Here is a 20060-nt window from a genome sequence, read left to right as displayed (position 1 = left end):
CTGCAAAGAGTTAATATCTTCCTTCCCTGAGCTTTTAAGCATTTTGCAGACACCCGTGTACATGTTTATATTTATGTGTTTCCCTCTCCCAATAAACTGTAGGCTCAGCCTTATAAATTAACATGTTCTTGTCTTTTAAAATATCACTTTGTCTTAGACAAATATACTCTGAGCCAATCCCTCATTAGCTTTTCATTTCAGAATAGCCACCCTTTCCTGATACCTAACAAAATGCTACTCTCACATCTCAGCCTGATTCCTACCTGCTTTGTGAAAACTTCCTTGACCAGCTAAGCCCACCTAATTTCCTTTCACCACCCATTGTACTTTTTGAGTTTATCTACTGCTTCCTTCACTTTGTCCCACCCAAATCCCCATGACCAATAATGCTTCCATTCATGACATACTGCTATGGGAGGACCCAGAGTTATGTGTGTCCCACTAGCTCTATATCCATTTCTGTCCCTCAGTAGAAAACACAAATTAAAAATGTGCGATGTTATAACATTTTCAAATTTGCTCTAGTTTACATAATCAGTTTGTAAACTCTATTATTTTAGCTCTTTTTAATAATAAAGTATGCAGTACACTGATTATAACTCAAAGCTCCTCAGAAAATCTGGGATTGGAAATTGAGAAGCTGTAACATTCATTTGATACTTAACATATATTGCTTGCCTTTTTGTTTCCTGAACAAATGAGAATAAGATAATAGAGAGAATGAACTTCATGGTAAACTTTTGCGCTTCATCAGGGTGCCTAGCTCTGTGCTTTCAATGTGGTAGGTGCTTTTTGTTTGTCTGTTTTAAAAGATGGGGTCTTGCTATGTTGCCCAGGCTGGAATGCAGTGGCTATCCACAGGCATGGCCATGGTGCACTACATTTCTGAACTCCTAAACTTAAATGATCTTTCTGCCTCAGCATCCTGAGTAGCTGGGACTACAGGGATGGACCACAGTGCTAGAAATGACAGGTGCTTTATCAATAACGTCACTCCTGATGATAATGATACCAGTAGATAGGCAATAGTATCATTCTTAAAAATATGAATCAGTAACAGAAGCTTATACATGGTTAATCCCTGAAAAAAGTTGCTCTCCCTTTTATCATGTGTGAGGTGATTTTTCATAATTCCTGTTAAGAGTCTTCCAGTCTAAAGGAGTATTAAAAAAATTAAAATGCAGCATACAGAATAGTTCTATATTCTAAATGCAGGTTTTCAGTGTTTTTAAAAGTGTTAGAGCTCTAAATCATATCATCCAATTAAAAACAACAGAAAAGTGTCCTTTTCTTTATATTCTAATGAAGGATTTTTTAGAAAATGCCACCACATTTTGTTATTGGAGCTTATTAGAGCACAACAGATCCTGTATAACCTTGTCAAAATGAAATCACTTTCAACAAGCGCTGTATACAATAAACTGAAGAGTGGTACAGCACCTTTTTTCCAATAACGAGCTTTTCAGGTTAAAGGTATGTTCTGTTCTCTACAAATGCAGTGTACAATAATTTCTAACTTGTCAACCTGTTTTGTTTTCTGGCAGTTTCTCTTTTTAAAAATGGCATTCAGAATGGATTTTCGAAACAAAATTAAGTCTAAAGAGTCCCAGAAGCCCAAGCTGCTTGTTTCTCTCCAAGGACTAGTGTTCAATAGGGAGAAAAATTGTTACCATTTAGTCTTGAATCCATATGTTTACTTTCTTTCTGCTTTATGTCACTAATGTCCTCCCCCAGGGGTGGTCCCAGGATGATAAAGAATAAATAAAAACTAAGAGTTATTAGTGGAGATGTAGAAGTGTTAGAACTTGAGGTATATCATTAGAATTATTATGGTAAGATGTGTCTTTTTTTGTGAAAGGTACTCACATTTCCCTATCTTAAAAAATAATAGGGTAGTTTTCCTTACTACTAATTGCACTGACTGACATTGGAAACAATTGTAAGAGGAAAGTTTACTTTATTTGCTTTTGCCTGTACAAAAAAAGAAGGACATTCATCTGCTCCCATTATGCTCAGCTACATGCAGCAGCCTATTTGGATCACAGTGTAAAAGTGGATAACAGCACCAAAGCTCTTACTTAAATGATAACCACCAGGTTGAGAAGGTCCCAACTCACCAGTACATGCCTCCTCCTCAACAGTCATATAGTAACCCCATCTGCTTCATAAAAAGGAACTCTTTTAAAAATTATATGTGAATAAATCCCTTTTCATCCCTCTGATAGCGTCCACTGGTTTCTCATACTAAATGGAATGCTTATACAAGAAAAAAAAAAGCTGTTCTTAAAAAATGAAAAGTACTGCAATTTTAAACTGTAGGCGGTAACTGTCAGTTCTATGTAATTACAAGAAAACTTCATGAATAAAATCAATGCTTTATTTGAAAAAATGTATGCATTTTTTCTTTTATAATACTTTTTTACATTCCAAACTGACAAAAGTAAAGTGAAATTTCAAGTATTAAAAAAATGCATTTGAAGTGCATTATCCTATATCATTTAGCTCCGCCTACTTCAATATTGTGAGCCCTTTCCTACTCTTTCCTTAAAATACTCTACCTGAAAGTAAATCACATGATTTGGTCCAATACTTTAAGTTCTGTGAAAATGTAAGAGAATATTACTGTCATCCATTAAAAGAAAAACGTAAATCAGCTATGAATAAACACAAGGAGAACTGTGATATAGTAGAAAAATACTGACTGAGAAATCCACATATTTTGATTTTTCATGTAGGCTCTGTGATAAAGTAGCTGAGAGCCATTTTGCATGTAATTTAACCTCTATGCATCTATGCTTCCTCATCTAAAAACTGAAGACTTTCTGCTTCGTCATTTATATAAATCCTTTCAGACCAAGTTTTTAACCAGTGATGGATCAGAGTTGATCTTCTAAAAGCAAAACACCTTCACTCAAAAAATGATACATGAAAAAACGTTTGCACATGACGTCAGGACATACGAGAGTCCATAAGGGCGTTGGTTCAGATTCAAAATGCGATGAAGTAAATACATTTGTTGCCTCCTATTCTCTAATTATCTCAACTGAAAAATAATCTCATGTATACTAGAAAAAATGATCTTAATATGTATGTTATTTTAAAAATATTAATGTCAGTGAACATTTCAGAATACAAAAATCACTTTTTGCAGCAAGCCACCCATATTTAAATGTAATATCCTTATGATTAAAAACTGTTTTAAGATTTCTTGCATGACTTTTTTTTTTCCATTTTTATCTTTCATTCTGTAAAATAGTTGCTTAACCCATACTAGGTCATATTTTTATGTTACTCTATAGATTTATCACCATGTAACTTACCTGAAATATGTTGTAGGTTTATCTTGATACTGCTTCTCATTTAATATATAAATTTCATCAAAGATTAAAGTAGCTTTCAGAATCCTGAACCAACATTTTTGAGGATTAACTAAACTGTGCTGCATTTTGGAGGATGAAGAGAGTACTATGCACAAGGCACTAATTTTAGTGAATTCTAATTTTGACATAAATGTTTGTTAACTGCTAGTTTTTAAAAGTAATAACGTGAATCCAAATGCAATATTCTATATTGCAATACAAAAGTTTAGTTAAATAAAAATTAATGATAAGGTAATAATGTTTCAAAGATTGTTATTATAACCTTGCTAACCTATAATTTAAGAAAACTATGAATGTCTATTTACAGGTAATTTTTGCACATGCATATTAATGAATAGGTCCACTTTGACATATCCTTAGAACACAATAACTGAATAAAACTAAATAATGTTAAGAATAATTGTGAATAAACATCTATTGAGCTTCACTTTTAATATCCACTCCTATCACCTGTATTTCTAATGGTCAGAGCTCTCATGAGCAGCCAGGTCTCTCTTATAAAAGGTTGAATTTCAGTTAGCAAAGTCATTTAACTTTGCAAAAAGATGAAAACACATGCTTGGAATCAATTGCATAACTCTTTAATTGCAAAAATTTTTATTAGAAAAATTAATCTATGCACAGTTATTTATGTTTTGAATTACTTAATTCTATAAGTAAGGCACATTTCACCTGGGTTGCTAAGTAAACACGTCTTTTTTTTTTCAATATGGGATAAAAACTAAAGTTTATTATTTTGGTGACCAAGGAATATCAATTATTTCCCTGATTTTATCCAGAAGTCAAGGCTGTTTGTGTGTATGTGTGAGTGTATATATATATATATATATATATATATATATATATATATACACACACACACCTGTATATTCGTATATGTGTGTATATATGTAGATATGGGTATGTATATGTGTATATGTGTATGTATTGCTTCACTAAAGTTTCTTCTCTTGAAAACAGCGGGAGAGACAGACAGAAACAGATTTAAATATTAAATAAATATTTATTGAGCACCTACTATTTAGAAGGCCCTGTTCTAAGAGCTAGCGGTATAGAAATAAATAAGATGCACAAAATATCTGTTTCCTAGGAGGTCATAGTCTAGTGTGAGGACATAGAATATATTCACATATACAGATGCATACATATATGTGTACATATATATGCGTATGTATATATAGACACACAAACATGTACATACACATAAATAGCTAAACTATCACATAATGATATATGCCTTGTAGAGTATTTAATTGAAGTGATATGTGACTGGGGGACAATTTAGATGGTAATGGACAAAAAAGGCCTCACTGAGAAATCCCATTTAATCTGAGATCTGAATAAGAAATCAATCTTGCAAAGATCAGCATTTCTGGCAGCATTTCTTGTGCATCTTGGACAAGCATTCCAAAGCAGAGGCAAAATTTCTAAAAAGAAAATGACCTTGACAACTTAGAGGAGTAGAAAGAGGACCAGAGAGACAGAAGTGGGTGTGTGAAGAGTGATGAGAGATGCCACCGATGTAGGCAGCAGCCATAAAATGCAGGGCTTGGAAAAGTAGGACAATGAGGGTTTGGCTTTTATACTAAGGATGATGAAATGCCTTTGTATAAGTTTAAATGGGGAAACGACATGAAGAGATATGCATTTAAAACCTTTATATATTGAAGCTATGTGAGAAAGAGATTGAAGGTGTGGGAGTGTGGAACCAGGGAGCCTAGTCTAAGCCAGAGAGGATGATGGAGAGAAGTGGCCACTTTGGGAATGTGATTTGGAAGCAACGTTGATGGAACTTCATGATGAATTGGAGAGAAGGGTAGAATAGAATCAAGGAAAAATTTTAGAATCCGAAACAAGTATATATGTTGTAACAATATGTGTGAAAACTATATTGTAAAAAGCTACAAAGCAGGTTTTATGTAAAAATCTATGTCTTCTATTTAGGAATGCCATTGTTTCTGAAAACTAATGCCAAAATTTCCTCCCATGGGCCATTGCATATTGCTTGAAATCTGTAACAAATGAGCCAATTAACACACATATACTTGGGTAGAAGAGCTCTGTACATTTTGGTAAAGCTACAGCCTGGCCTTATTTCCACATAAACAAATATAGAAGGACTGAGTGCCACAGATTCTATCCTTCTCTTTACCTTATTTTATACTGCAACTGAGAGAAAATATTATATGTAAATAAGGTGAGAAAATATTTTTTTAATGATGAAATTGTTTAGTGATAGAAGGCAGGAATGATGGTTTTTTCCTATGTACATTTCATTCTGTGATTCATCTAGCACATAGAAATATTTATTTCAGAATGGCATCTCTCAACAGAATTTTTACTCTAAAAGCAGAAACCTTAGTGTACCTACTTTGTGCTCATCTTAAAACAGAGACATATAATTAAGCCTTAACTCTGTGTTGAGTGTGCCCACACACATACACCTTTTAAAATGTTTTGTAATGAAAATAGTGCTCCTGTCTTTACTATTTTATGCCATTCCATTTCTCTCTGCAGAGTTCAACAGCATATTCATCCAGTCAGAGGTACACCTTTCCTACAGGCATCAGAGCTCTCCCTGCTTATTCATGTCCAGAAATGATAGCGTTTTATCTCAGCGATTAAAGAAGATACTGTTTTAAGAATCATCCAACTAGTTACTGCCTGGAAACTCTCAACCAGAGATGAGAGCAGCAACCATAGGGCTCTTCCATTAGCACACTGTTTGTTGCTCGGTATGGAAGCCTTTTCCATCCTTTTTTCCCTCCACTGCATATTTTCCATCTATGCTTCTAAGAAAAATGCTCCAAAGAAAAAATGCTCATTACGAGTACACAGAATTAACTTACCAACTGGTAGGTCTGTTTCCATGTGAAAGAACAGATTTTAGTTGAATCCCTTTTTAATGTTTGCTAGGCTTTACATCTGTCCATAATCCAGGCTTCCTTTTTTCCTTCCCCAGCCACCCATACGAGCTAGAAGATGGACTCTCCTAGTTCTCAGTGTGACCTGTAAAGATCACCTTGCCTAAAAAAATCATGTAGCCTCTCAATACTGCTAGATGTTTCGTTGCTGGATAATTTAATAGTAAATGCACGTTGCAGGGGCTGGCAATCTTCCGGCCTAGCTACACATTTACTATGAAGCACAAAAGGACATTTTTCATTGTATTGTGATGAAGTTCTCAGATCATTGATAATCATGACATGAATACATGAGAGATATATCTCTCTAAGATTAGGGATGTATTACTATATCATATTTGCTTAGTTCTATGGCAAGAAAATTTTAAAAGCAAATTTAAGGTATTACTTTATGATGTTCCTAATCTGTTGCTTAATGATTACTGCATTCACTGATATATATATTATTTTGCTAAATTTAGGGTCAAGTACTGACAACTCTAAAGGAAATGAGTTTATATTTTGCACATCTGTTACATATTTGAAAAAGATGATAGATGGATTGGAAATGTCTGTTAAAGTGAAAGAAAAGATACCATCCATGACTCAATTTTTCCTCTCCCATAGTAAGCAAGTTAACTGAAATGGAGAATCACTACCCAGGATGGAAGAGGGAACCTGTGTTTACCTACAGTCTCTGAAAACGATATGTGTCTACATGAGCAACAAAGCTTGGAAGTTTGGCTTGATCCAGAAGTCTATAATATCTGTGTGTACGATTTTCTGTCTTTGAGTGTTTTTTGACATTTATTATTAACAATAAAAGCTGAGTGAAATGAAAGTAGCAATCTTATTGATTCTTAGGAGCTAGAAAGGCACATTTAATAGCTTAATACCTTTTAGCAGATCAAAGCACATAGAGATCTCTAGCAGTAATATTCTCTATTAAAATTCTAAAACTCCAGAACACTCTTTTTAAAATAATGAATCCTACCAACTAACAATAAAACATGACGTATCCTATTCTCTATATATGTTACTTCTGAAGTAAATTATCCTGGAAACATAAAAAGCAGTATCATATATCCATCACTGTTTAATAAACACATGAACAAATAAAACAAACCGTAACAGTCAAGTGATATTTTAGAGAGACTAAGATTATCAGAAATTGTGATAAGATTATTAGCAGGACAGAAATATAAGCAAATCTTGATTCTAACTTACTATATAGTATCATAATACTAATTATAGAGATTTTACTTATCTTACATGGTTGTAAAGGTCAAATTTGCTAGAAAAGCAAAATACATACATGTAAAGAAAACGAAATCTGTGGAAAGGTGCATAGTGGGCAATTTCACTCTAAATGATAGCAAGAGTTAAGATAATAAAGGAGTGATGAATTGTTATAAAACTTATTCATACAAGGAGAAAATAATGAAGTAAGGGAATAAGTTAGCACAGTGGTAAAATAATTTTAACACTCACATAGGGTTACTACGGTAAAAGAAAAAATAAATTTGAAAAGGAAAGGGGAATATTACAAAAAACTTTATGGAATAGTGCATCTCAACTCTGCTATAACTGTGAGACAACATGGGTTCCCCTCCAAAGCTCTAATCATTATCCTTGCTACCCTTGTCTACAATCTGGACCTGCCATTGATAGTATAGCTATTGGCAGAAGGAGAAATTAGTTACTATTTTTTCTGCTGGTATTACTGTATTTCTTCCCAGATCCTGGGGGAGACTTTGAGAATGGAGGTGATATTAAAGAGTTGCAGCATATCTGTCCATTTCCCATTTGTATTTTGAGGAGTGGTTATTAATTTCTCTAATGAGTTTAAAGGGAGGTAGAGACACTGGGAAGGTTAAGAGGGAAGAAGTTTAGGGTTTGGGGAATGTGGTAATTTGAGTTTCTCACTTTCCATAGATGTTTTTTCTCAAAGCTTCCCAGGTCCTGTACATTTCTGACACTTTTATGAGTGTATTTTTAATCAATTGATGATAAATAGAAGAGTATGCATTGCTTCCAATCACAAAATAGAATTAGCATAATACCATTGGTCATTCCCTAGATCCATACCTTGCATGATAAAATGGTATCATCTGCTATGTTCTCTATAGTGAATGGATGCACATCCGGGTAGCTTCTGCTTGAAGACAAGATATTCAACCTATATTTTCTGAACTTAATGTTGCATTAGAGAACAAGGGTGACTATAACTTATGTCTTGCTTTGTACATGGTCAATTTGTTACATTGTTGAGATTTTAAAACATTTTCTATCTCATAGAAAAAAATTAGAGTTTTCTCATTTTTCAATAGCGTTAACCTAATTTATGTTCCGGTAGCTTTCAGGGAAGATTATGAGCAATAACTGTATGCAACTCATGGGCAAGTTTCTTACCAGACCCTTGGAGTTTGATTGTCCTTGGTATAATAAGACTACTAGAAATAGAATAGTAAGAATAGTCTAATTTATTATATATCTGTATAACTGGCACTTTGCTGAGTAATTCCATTTACAATATATGTCATATTATAAATGAATTTATTAATTTGTAATAATATTTATCATAATATTTATATTTAAATATTTATTATAATTATTTATATTTATAATATTTATAAATCATAGTGATGTTACTATTTTTAAACATTCCATACAGTTGGAACTACACAAAGTGTGAACATCTGCCACATTGTATGACCATCTTACTATAGCTCCCTATAACTCTTCTATTTTGTGTCACAATTATCTAAATGCTTAGCTTATCTTCCACATTAAACTATAATCTTCTTGTTTGTTATTTATCTTTGCTCCTTTGTACCTGGTAGATAAGTACTATATATCTATTGGGTGAGTGAATTAGTTTTTATCTTGATCCTAGTTCTTCAAATGTTAAGAATAGCAATGGGTCAAGATATTCAAAGACATTAAAACTATGGATATAATCATCCATTGTAAATAAATAAATAGTATGACCACAATAATCACAAGAGATATACTTCAACATTTTTATAAAGAAGCAAATAGAAACTACTGTGCTCAGAGGAATTAATTAGTATAATTATGGCTACCAATTTAACAGATAAATTTTTCCATTGCCAAGCTTGTTCATAAAATGTGCTACTTTCTTTCTTAATGGAACCTCCACAGTGCAAATGTTTCTTAAGCATGATGTTTAATCTTACAGGTATTAGTATGGTGACTCTGGGTAGGCCTTTCATTGAGGATAAATTTTAGACTGGCAGTTAAATTACTACATGTGGTCCTAATGTTGAAATTTTTAAAGGTGTAATTAGGAGGGAGTGGGGGAATCACCAGTGTCTCTAACACAAAATGTCAGTGGTTTTAACAATTAAATGTGGTAGCATTTAAATAATGCACTTCCACTGACACCCAAACAATAAAATCTAACTATTATGACGGCATCCAGATGGTAGATGATTTCACAGGAAAGTGCTCAGAACTCCATCAAGTTAAGAATCAATAGAATCTAAGCAATTGTGGTAGAGTCAAAGACACGGGTCTCAGCTCGTGAAAAACCCTCTGTACTAGAGCTATATTAAATTATCACCACTAATGTAAAATCAACCTTGGTGTAAAAGATAAAAGGGTAAAGTTCTCACAAATGATCACTTATCACTCCATTCCAAAAATGCACACATCATTCATTATAGATCGAAATGCCACTCAAATTTCATCATTTAGTAAGGTTTTGAAACAGCCAAACCATTAACAGAAGAGAGTAGCTTTTTATATTTATACAACTAGTGACTAATGAAACATTATACCCAGTGTGCAAAGGGGAAAAAACCTTTATTTTGCCATGAACCCAATTGGCGCCCCTTTTAAACACATCATAATATGGTTTCACTGTTTCATCGAGCCTCTCATTACTTGTGTCAATAATCCTAGGTAAACCGCTGTTGAACTTCACAGCATTTATCTAGCAGCATGAATAGCATTAATCTACGGGGTGCTTTTGATGAATTGTAGTTTAAAAAGCAAAGCCAAAAATGACTTCTCACAAAGTGCTTAGGGAAGTATTTATTAGAAATACATCAACTGCCAACTACCTAAAGGTAGCTTGGCTATTTAGGAAATCATGCTTTTGGCTAGCTTGCAAGCACTGAAAAAATATATGAATTTTCCTGATGAGCTACTTTAAAAAAATGATACACTTTTCATTTAGGTATATTATTTTTTCTGTCACTTCTCTTCTAATTCTCAATATTTTATGTCATATTGATTTTGACACAATGTGACATGCTATACAACATGTCCCCAGGTGCTCAGAAACTGTTAGGTGAGAGAAGCACTTGGAAAATTAAGGTGAATCAGATAGACTACACTTTCCTTACATGACTGCATGATCTAAACATCCAGGGAGCATCAACTGAAATCTACTCTTGGATCCTGCTCTAAGGATCTCACTTACCTTCCTGCCACACCCAGTGGTTGTAACATTCTCTCTGGCAGAAAGGCCAGCAGGGTCTGTCTACAGGGATTACCACATTTAAATACAATTTATCAGTCTAATTGGATTAGGCTAATTTTTCCAAAGTTGAATTTTGTACAATTCATGAAGTGCTAGAAATTCAACTGTTAGTTCTACTATTTTCTAGATGTTTTACACGAATAGCCTATTCATTGTGAGCCTTTCGTTGCTTACCATAGCAAAGCAGTATTAAGTACTGAGAGATTTTATACAATAATGCAACTTGAAAATAGGAAAATTGTATATTGACTGAACATATTAATTTTTTCCCTTTGGCAAAATGAACAAAATGAATACCTGGGAAAAATAACACTTGTTAATTTCTCCCTAAAATTAATCTCTTTACAAAGAAATATACTAGACCCCCAAAATTCTTTTTTGAAAGGTATGGAACAAACACATATGTCTTTTAGTATTCCATAAATGCATTCAAGGGAAAGATATCAAATAAACATATTTTGTCCATAGTTTCTAAGATCCACAATTTATGACAGCACTGTGTTATGCATAACACTCATTTAGTATACTGTAATATTATGTTGAATATAATACTAGTCCCAGAAAAGTTTTCTTGGTGAAATATGATGAAAATCTTACATTGGCTAATGGCTCTTCCTAGAGGAGATTTGCAATGCACCCTGACGTATACAATAAAGTCTGGGAAGTACTGTAGTAAAGAAACCTGACTAATTTTATTTATTGCAATATTCATCAATCTCATAAAAATTCATCTCCATCTAACAATATCTAAAAGAAGCTACCTTATGAAAAACCCATTGTGGCATTTGAAAGTTGGAAAAAACAGAAATTTTATTCACTCATCGCGACTGGTATTTCTTTCTGTGATTTTGTTATATTTACTCAAATTGTGAGATAAGTAGAGTCAAGAAAAAGTCTGTAGGAACTTTAAATTATTGTTCAATGAAATTGATGCAGTTGTTGCTAATATTGTACACTCCCATTTTTGCTGCATTTCAATAACACTGTCATTCTTTGTGAAACCAAATTACAGAAGTTATAAAGTATATGTTTATGATAATACAATAAAAATTAGCTTAAAGGAAATGTAATTTTCATGATTCTGAATTATAAGTGAACGCATTTATTTATAGAATTTAAAGACAATCAGCCGGGTGTGATGGCTCACACCTGTAATTCCAGCACTTTGGGAAGCTGAGGCAGGCTGATAACTTGAAGCCGGGAGTTCGAGATAAGCCTGGTGAACATGGCGAAAGCCCATCTCTACTAAAAATATAGTGGTGCATGCCTGTAATCCCAGCTACTCAGGAGGTGAAGCACGAGAATTGCTTGAACCCGGGAGGTGGAGACTGCAATGAGCTGAGATCATGCCACTGCACTCCAGCCTGGGCAACAGAGCAAGACTCTGTCTCCAAAAAAAAATAAAAAATAAAGTAAAGACGATCATTAATATAGTTTACAAGCCAACATGTAAGAAGTATATTTATAATTGAGAAAGCTTTTCACAAAAAAAATTTTTATGTATGTTACAATTTTATCAGTCTGACTGGGAATATATTAATATTAAATATAATATCTCATAATTAAATATCTCATAAGATGTCCTGAAATAAAAAGAAACCATATAATTTTGTTTACTGCACTTAAAATTCTGATATATTTAAATAGTTTTTCAAGTTATGCATCCTTTCACATATAATGTTTTCCAAAAGTTACTCACCATGTACAATGAGAACATACTCCGCGCTGCTTTGGCCAATGGTGTTTGTGGCTTCACATCGATATGTACCATTATCCGTTTTGTTCAGGAAAAGAATGTTTAGCTCCCTACCACTCACAACCATTCGGTCAGGATCTGGTAATTCTCCGCCATCCTTTGTCCACAAAACAGGTTCTGGCCTATTGGATTGAAACATGCATGTAGATAGCAAAAATAAGAAATGTTAAATATGTGTAAATTTAGTAAATCAATTTTTAAATATTTAACATGTATTTTGTACATAACCATATGCTAACTTCTATAAGATAACAAAAGGACCATCACACACTCACTCAAAAGAGTCGGAGGTATAGCAAATATAATCTGCTTCTACTCTATTTAACTAAGCAGATATGTATTCAGAGACTAATTTGTTGAGTCCCAGTAGCAGTCATTTCTGGTCCCCTGCTAAAGTCGTGTGGCCCAGATTCTGCTGCTAATGGCTCACACCCCACATTGGAAGACTACCCTTAGGCTACTGGGGCAAATCTTCCTCAGATGTATTTGGATATAAGTAAATATAAATATTTATATTTATATATAAATATATAATTTTTATAAATATGTATATAAAATATGAGTATAAATATATATAATAATAATGAATACTAAATAATACTTATTATATTATAATAAATAATATTAAATATATAAGTATTCATATTCATACATACAAATAAATATAAAATAAGTATAAAATATAAAATAATATTAGAAAGTTAAAAATCTTTGCACTTAGAGCCACCCTTGTGGCACAGCTTTGCTTGAAACCACCTGAATCTTTTCCATTTCACCTCTGCTGCTTTTCTCATTCTTTTAGAGGTTTTTACTATGAGTTTTCTTTTAACAAAATTCCTGCAAAGGAGCCCTATCTCAAAATATGCTTTTAGAAAAGAAGGATAAATGAACCATAGATTCCCCTCTTCAAAAATTTCAGTCTTCTGTAATAATTAATGATAGAAATAGTTGTTAATAATATCTATTACCATCTGCTAGTTGTTATCCTAGGTAATTTAAATTTACTTTCTGTAATTCTCAAAAGAACACTTTGATGAATATCACTTTTTAAAATGTGCTGCATATAAGAATATAGATGAGAGAAGTATTCAAACCCTGGTCTTCCTCTATAGTTGATGCTTCATCTACTACCTCCTGCTTTCTAACATGATGAATATTTTTCTAGGCTTAGTATGGAAAATTTTCTAATTTCAGCATAATTTTATCACATGGAATCATTTTCTCAAAAGCTTTGTTAAATTTGATAGAAATATTGAATTTATTTTATGTTATTGTGAACACAATTAGAACAGAGGCATTGAGTAAGTGATGTCTATGGGTATGGCATCCTTTCTAAGAGGAAGGATATATACTATTCTAATAAAATTTTGTAGAAGGGATAAAAGTTGTGAAAAATAATAACAAATATTGTAAACAATATCAAAAGAAGAAGATTGGCAGTGTTAACGGAACTGATCAAGTGTTTAAGTACTGACAACACTTGGAGAGTGTGATCTTGTAATATAAGAAATATGTATTTTGTCTTCTCCCCCAGCTCCTAACATAGTGCTCCTGAAGCCCCGATAGATAGGGGTGATAGCAGAAATTTTTGTTCTATTTAGCTTCTTAACCCAGTTCCCGGCAAGAAAGAACTAAGACCTTTATACAGTCATATGCTACTTAACTATGAGGATATAGCCTGAGAAATGTGTTATTGAGTGATTTTGTCATTATACAAACACCATAGACTACATTTACACAAACCTAGATGGCACAGCCTACTACACACCTAGGTAATATGCTATAGCCTATTGATTATGCTATAAACTTGTACATCATGTTACTGCTCTGAATACTGGAACAAATTGTAACACAATGGTAAGTATTTGAGTGTATAGACATGGAAAATGTATAGTAAAAATACAGTATTATAATAGTTAGGGACCACTATCCTATATATGGTGCATCATTGATCAAAGTGTTGTTATATGGTGCATGACTGTGATTTCCTGAGTGATAGTAGACTCTGACACAGAGCTTCTAAGTCCCTTGGGCGTGATAGGAGAATCTTTTGCTCTGAGATGCTCCTATGAGATGTTCTAATCAGAAGTTTCTGGTGGGCTCCTGGGCAGCTTACTGGGTAATTACAGGTTGGAACTTTGAGTCCCATTTTCCTTTCAACCTCCAGGGAGCTGAGGTGACTGAAGGTTAGATGATCATCAATGGTCACTGATATAACCAATTATGCCTACCTAATGAAGCCCCCATAAAACCTAAAAGGGCAGGGTTTGGAGAGCTTCTGTATTGCAGAGCATGCAGAAGGTCCAAGATGGAAGCATGCCAGGAGAGGGCATGGAAGCTCCTCTCCTCTTCCTGCATACCTTGCCCTATCCATCTCCTCATCTCGCTGTTCACCAGTTGCCTTTGTGTGTGTGTGAGAGAGAGAGAGAGAGACAGAGAGAGAGAGATAAAGATATATAGCTATATAGATATAGATACAGATTTTTTTTATTTAAGTTCCACGAAACATGTGTAGAACATGCAGACTTGTTACGTAGGTATACTTGTACCATGGTGTTTTCCTGCATCCATCAACCCATCATCTAGATTCCCTCCCCTCACCCCCAACCCTGCAACAGGCTCCAGTTTGTGTTGTTCCCCTTCCTGTGTCCATGTGTTCTCATTGTTCAACTCCCACTTACGAGTGAGAACATGAAGTGTTTGGTTTTCTGTTCTTGTATTAGTTTGCTGAGGATGATGGCTTCCAGCTTTATTCATATCCCTGCAAAGGACATGATCTCACTCCTTTTTCTGGCTGCATAGTATTCCATGGTGTATATGTGCCACATTTTCCTCATCCAGTCTATCATTGATGGGCATTTGTGCTGGTTCCATGTCTTTGCTATTATAAACAGTGCTGCAATAAATGTATGTGTGCATGTGTCTTTACATTAGAATGATTTATATTCCTTTGGGTATATACCCAATAATGGGATTGCTGGGTCGAATGGTATTTCTGGTTATAGATCCTTGAGGAATTTGTGTCTTTATATTAGAATGATTTATATTCCTTTATGTATATATCCAGTAATGGGATTGCTGGGTTAAATGGTGTTTCTGGTTCTAGATCCTTGAGAAATCACCACACTGCCTGCCACAATGGTTGAACTAATTTACATTCCCACCAACAGTATAAAAGCGTTCCTATTTCTCCACAGCCTTGCCAGCATCTATTGCTTCTTGACATTTTAATAATCGCCATTCTGACTGGTGTGAGATGGTACCTCATTGTGGTTTTGATTTTCATTTCTCTAATGATCAGTGATGTTGAACTTTTTTTTGTATGTTTGTTGGCTGCATAAATGTCTCCTTTTGAGAAGTGCCTGTTCATATCCTTTGCCCACTTTCTGATGGGGTTGTTGTTTTTTATCTTGTAAATTGGTTTAAGCCTCTTGTAGATTCTAAATATTAGACCTTTGTCAGACGGGTAGATTGCAAAAATTTTCTCCCATTCTGTAGGTTTCCTGTTCACTCTGACGATAGTTTTTTTTTGCTGTGCAGAAAGAAGCTCTTTACTTTAATTAGATCCCATTTGTCAATTTTGGCTTCTGTTGCAATCACTTTTGGTGTTTTCATCATGAACTCTTTGACCATGCCTATGTTATTGCCTAGGTTTTCTCCTAGGGTTTTGATAGTTTTGTGTCATATTCTTTATAATTAATGAGTGAATATAAGCAAAGTGTTTCCCTGAGTTCTGTGAGCTATCCCACCAAATTAACAACACCCAAGAAGGAAGTCACAGAAATCATGGTTTGTAGGCAGTTGGTCAGAAGTACAGGTAACAGCCTAGTGCATGTGAGTGGCATCCGAAATGGGAGGCAATCTTGTGGGACTGAGACCTCAATCTGCAGTCTGACGTATACATGAATTGAATTACGTGACACCCAGTTGGTGTCTCATGAAAAACTGATTGTTGGTGGGGGAAACTGATTGTTGGTAACACACATTTTGGTGGTCAGAGATGAAGTGTTGTAGTAAATGTGTAAGTAGAAAGTAGTAAACAGTTTGTTTTTTTCTGTCTTCAGGAAGATAAAAAACAAAAAGGGAGGATAATTTTATCAGATCTATATCCATGAAAATTCTGAAAGAGCATTATATGATAACAAGTGAAGAAACTAGGAACATAAAACACTGGAAAAATATAATATATTGGAAAAATATAATAATATGTATCGTTCAATTAGATAGACAAATCACTCCCCTAGTATCTTAATAAAAGCCAAATTATTAATAGTTCTCAACATGCTTCATTTATCCTAACTCTTTTAACTGCTATTTGAATTTACCAATTCTTATTTTATAACAGGCTAGATTGTCTTGTGCTATGTACATCCTTAACATCTCTTAAAGCAGCAAAAAATGATAAAATAAAACTATGATTTGTAGCAATGTAGAAATCTTGCCCTTTCCACAAAGTCACATAAGATCCATATTAAAATAGAAGTTATACTGGTGATACTTTGGGGTTTAGAGCATTCATCTTTATAATACTACTCAAAGGAAGTAATTTAGTATCTTAGGAGGCAACCTTTTCTTGATGTTTGAACTTTTAAACATACAGAGAAAATTGTATGCATGTATTTATACACTTCATACACTCAAAATTACCCCACAAAATCTAAACTGTCATGATTTTTTCCTAGTTCTGTTTATAAGCTTTTTTGTCTCATCTTAAAGCAAATGGCTTTGTAAATATGTAGTTAAATTCAGATATGTCTTTTTAAATTGTTTACATAGAAATGTAAAGATCTAGATAAAGTATTCAAGTTGCCAATCTGTATTTTAAAACAAATTTTTTCAAAAAAAAAAAAAAACTTCCTCAAAGGAAATAACAACAGCATCTACAAAATTGGTTAACAGGAGGATGTAGTTGTGTAAGTCTTTGCTGACACTGATCTAAATCCTTCAAGAATTCTTGATCCTAGTCTCTGTGATAAATCTTCAAGGTGGCAAAATAGCACCATAAGATGCAAATTTAATGAAATAGAGGTTAGAGTTTATGCATAGATTAAAAATAGCCTACACATATTCCCAATTAGTATTTAAAATGTTCAAGCTTCTTAATATCACCATAAAAATATTAAGTGGTTTAGCAAGTCTTGATACAATTTGTGTTTCATCTTAATAAAGAGGGCCCCCTAGGCTTTCTCTAATTGGAACCCAGAAATGATTGAGTTTCTTGCTACAAATGAAGAACAATCTTCCCTGCTGTTCAGGCATCCAAAGAGATCTTTTAAAAGTGGTTCCAGTCTACAGTTTCTATATGATAAGGCTGAAAAAAGAGTAGGAGCTAGACACCAGGAGTAACAGGACAGTGAAAATAGCATCAGATGTGAGACGATAACGTTACGCCACTCTACATGAGAACACTTACTCCATCCAGAACGTTTCTCTTTAACCAGCCCAAATAATTAAAAAGTTGGAAAACTTATGTTTGAGATAACATTTTGATTTTGTTTCTATCAATTCTATAAAACTATAAAGATGTTTATTTTTCCTTATATCTAAAGATATTTTTTCAGAAGTTTCTTCCTAGAACAACAGAAAAGTTAAAAGTAAAAAGAGAAACAAAATATGTTTATACATTTATTCTCAAATATCCTGAGGCGTTCACTGATGAAGTTGTTTTTAATCTGAACAGATTTTTTTTTAGAAAACCTATTAACTCGGTGTTTTGTTTTCTACATGTCTAATAAGAGATTACCTGTATGTTGCACAATTCCTAATTTATAAATTACTGTTGAAAGATATTGCCACAAGTCTCTTAGATGTTGATTTTTATTTAATATTTTGAACCAGATACAAACCTGATTACTAATTTTCAGTGAAATTCTTTAATTTGTATTTGGGGCATTTATTCTGTGCAGTTATAACATAGCGACAGTGCTTCTAATCTTTTCTGTGCTTAGAAACTATGGGATCATTCACTCCCTGGGTACTGAGAATGGAAACTTTCTTTGCCTTAATCGTTCACATCCCCTCTTTTCAGTTCGTGCTTCCTAACAGGAATAAAAAACAAGAAGTTCAGTAATGGAGAAGTGAGTCCCATCATGCAGGTCTCCTAGGAAAATAATCTTCCTGGTGTGGAAAGGGACAGGAGTTAAACACTATGCAAAATTTGAAATTCTCCATTCTCTCCTTTTTCCAAACAGTGATATCCCCCTTGGGATTTGTGCTGCCTTTTTTTCATAAGGACAGGATATGTTGGGGTCTAGCACTAAAATTAATCCTATGAAAAATAAACTTACTTTTCCTAGATGAAAAAAAAGTCACCTTTCCTATTTGAAAAAAAAAAGTCACATTCAAGACAACATCTTGTTCTATCTTAAGAAAAATGAACAAAAATTTCAAATATTTGTATCTTATACTTCCTTTAAGACAAAGCAGAATCATATAGTCAGTAACTTTATACCTTATGTACCATGTCACCATAGGAAGATGCCTACTGGCTTTATTTCAGTTTAGAAATCCCACAGATGGGCAGTAAGTATTATTAAAGTTTTAAAACCAGGGAGTTTTTTAAAAACTTAATCCCTCTCTATTTCCTGTGATATTTTCACTGGAAAGTGAAATAAGGTGATAGGAGTTACAAAAACATCTTGATCCTTTTTCTGCTTTAAGCAAAGACTTTTTGATTAAGAAATTATAGTAAGAGTCTATGCATAATACACCCAATGTTTATGTTATCATATTTTTAGAGAAAGGAAGGGATAAGTCAATGTAAATTAATTGACAAATGGATTTGAAAATTGTTCAAGTAAAAGATTTAAAGTTTATTGAGTTCAGGAAAAAAGAATCCTGAACAAACTTTAGCTTAGGCATTTCCCCTTTGGGTAGACTGAGATTACATCTCTAACCGAAGCCCAAACAGTGCTAAATAATTGAGGAGGAAGAAAAAAGGAGAAGAGGAGAAATATTAGAAGCTGGGGTTGCTTGGTAGCTTTTTTAAAAAATTAAAATGTAAATACAAAGCAATCTAAAAGAGCAGTATTCTGAAAACTGTGAAGCTGATTAAAAATGTACTTTTTAATAACTTCCTGTCAGAAGTTAAGGATATAGTTGAAAAACAGCAAGAAATACAAAAGGACTACTTGTGGGTCTATTTATTGCAGTGATCATTATAAATTTTAAAAATACACTAAGGGTTTTTTGTTATTGAAGATCAAGTAAATATTTCTAAACATAATTTATAAATAGCATTCCACATATATGTAAAGTCATATTAATTATTGAAAAATTATTGCTTTAGGTCATTGCAGTGTACATCAACCTGCGTTTTCTCCTCAGATTTTATTTTTGTGCAATTTAGTTGTAATGAAATTAGATTTTCTTTTATTCTTGGTATTGATTTCATACTTTTATGGCAGCAATTCTTTAAATATCAAATAAATTGTAGTATAAGCAAGCTTAAATTTGAGTGTTTTACTTATTAAAATTTAGGATCATTTTAAAATATAATAAATGAAACATCT

At 33.4% G+C, this 20060-nt stretch overlaps 1 protein-coding gene across 6 annotated transcripts in view; it reads right to left on the bottom strand.

Moving 5' to 3' along the window:
* Positions 1-20060, bottom strand: part of CADM2 (cell adhesion molecule 2) — a 1108555-nt gene that overhangs the window by 94522 nt on the left and 993973 nt on the right. For all 6 annotated transcript variants that reach the window (XM_019024501.4, XM_019024502.4, XM_019024500.4 and 3 more), the window contains one exon: positions 12493-12671. In XM_019024501.4, the coding sequence (XP_018880046.1) occupies positions 12493-12671 (179 nt within the window). The remainder of the gene's footprint in view (positions 1-12492; positions 12672-20060) is intronic.

This window comes from Gorilla gorilla, chromosome 2 (genome assembly GCF_029281585.2).
Source record: "Gorilla gorilla gorilla isolate KB3781 chromosome 2, NHGRI_mGorGor1-v2.1_pri, whole genome shotgun sequence".
NCBI lineage: Eukaryota > Metazoa > Chordata > Mammalia > Primates > Hominidae > Gorilla > Gorilla gorilla.
The sequence above is the reverse complement of the archived record's forward strand: the minus strand, read 5'-3'. Positions and strand labels throughout refer to the sequence as shown.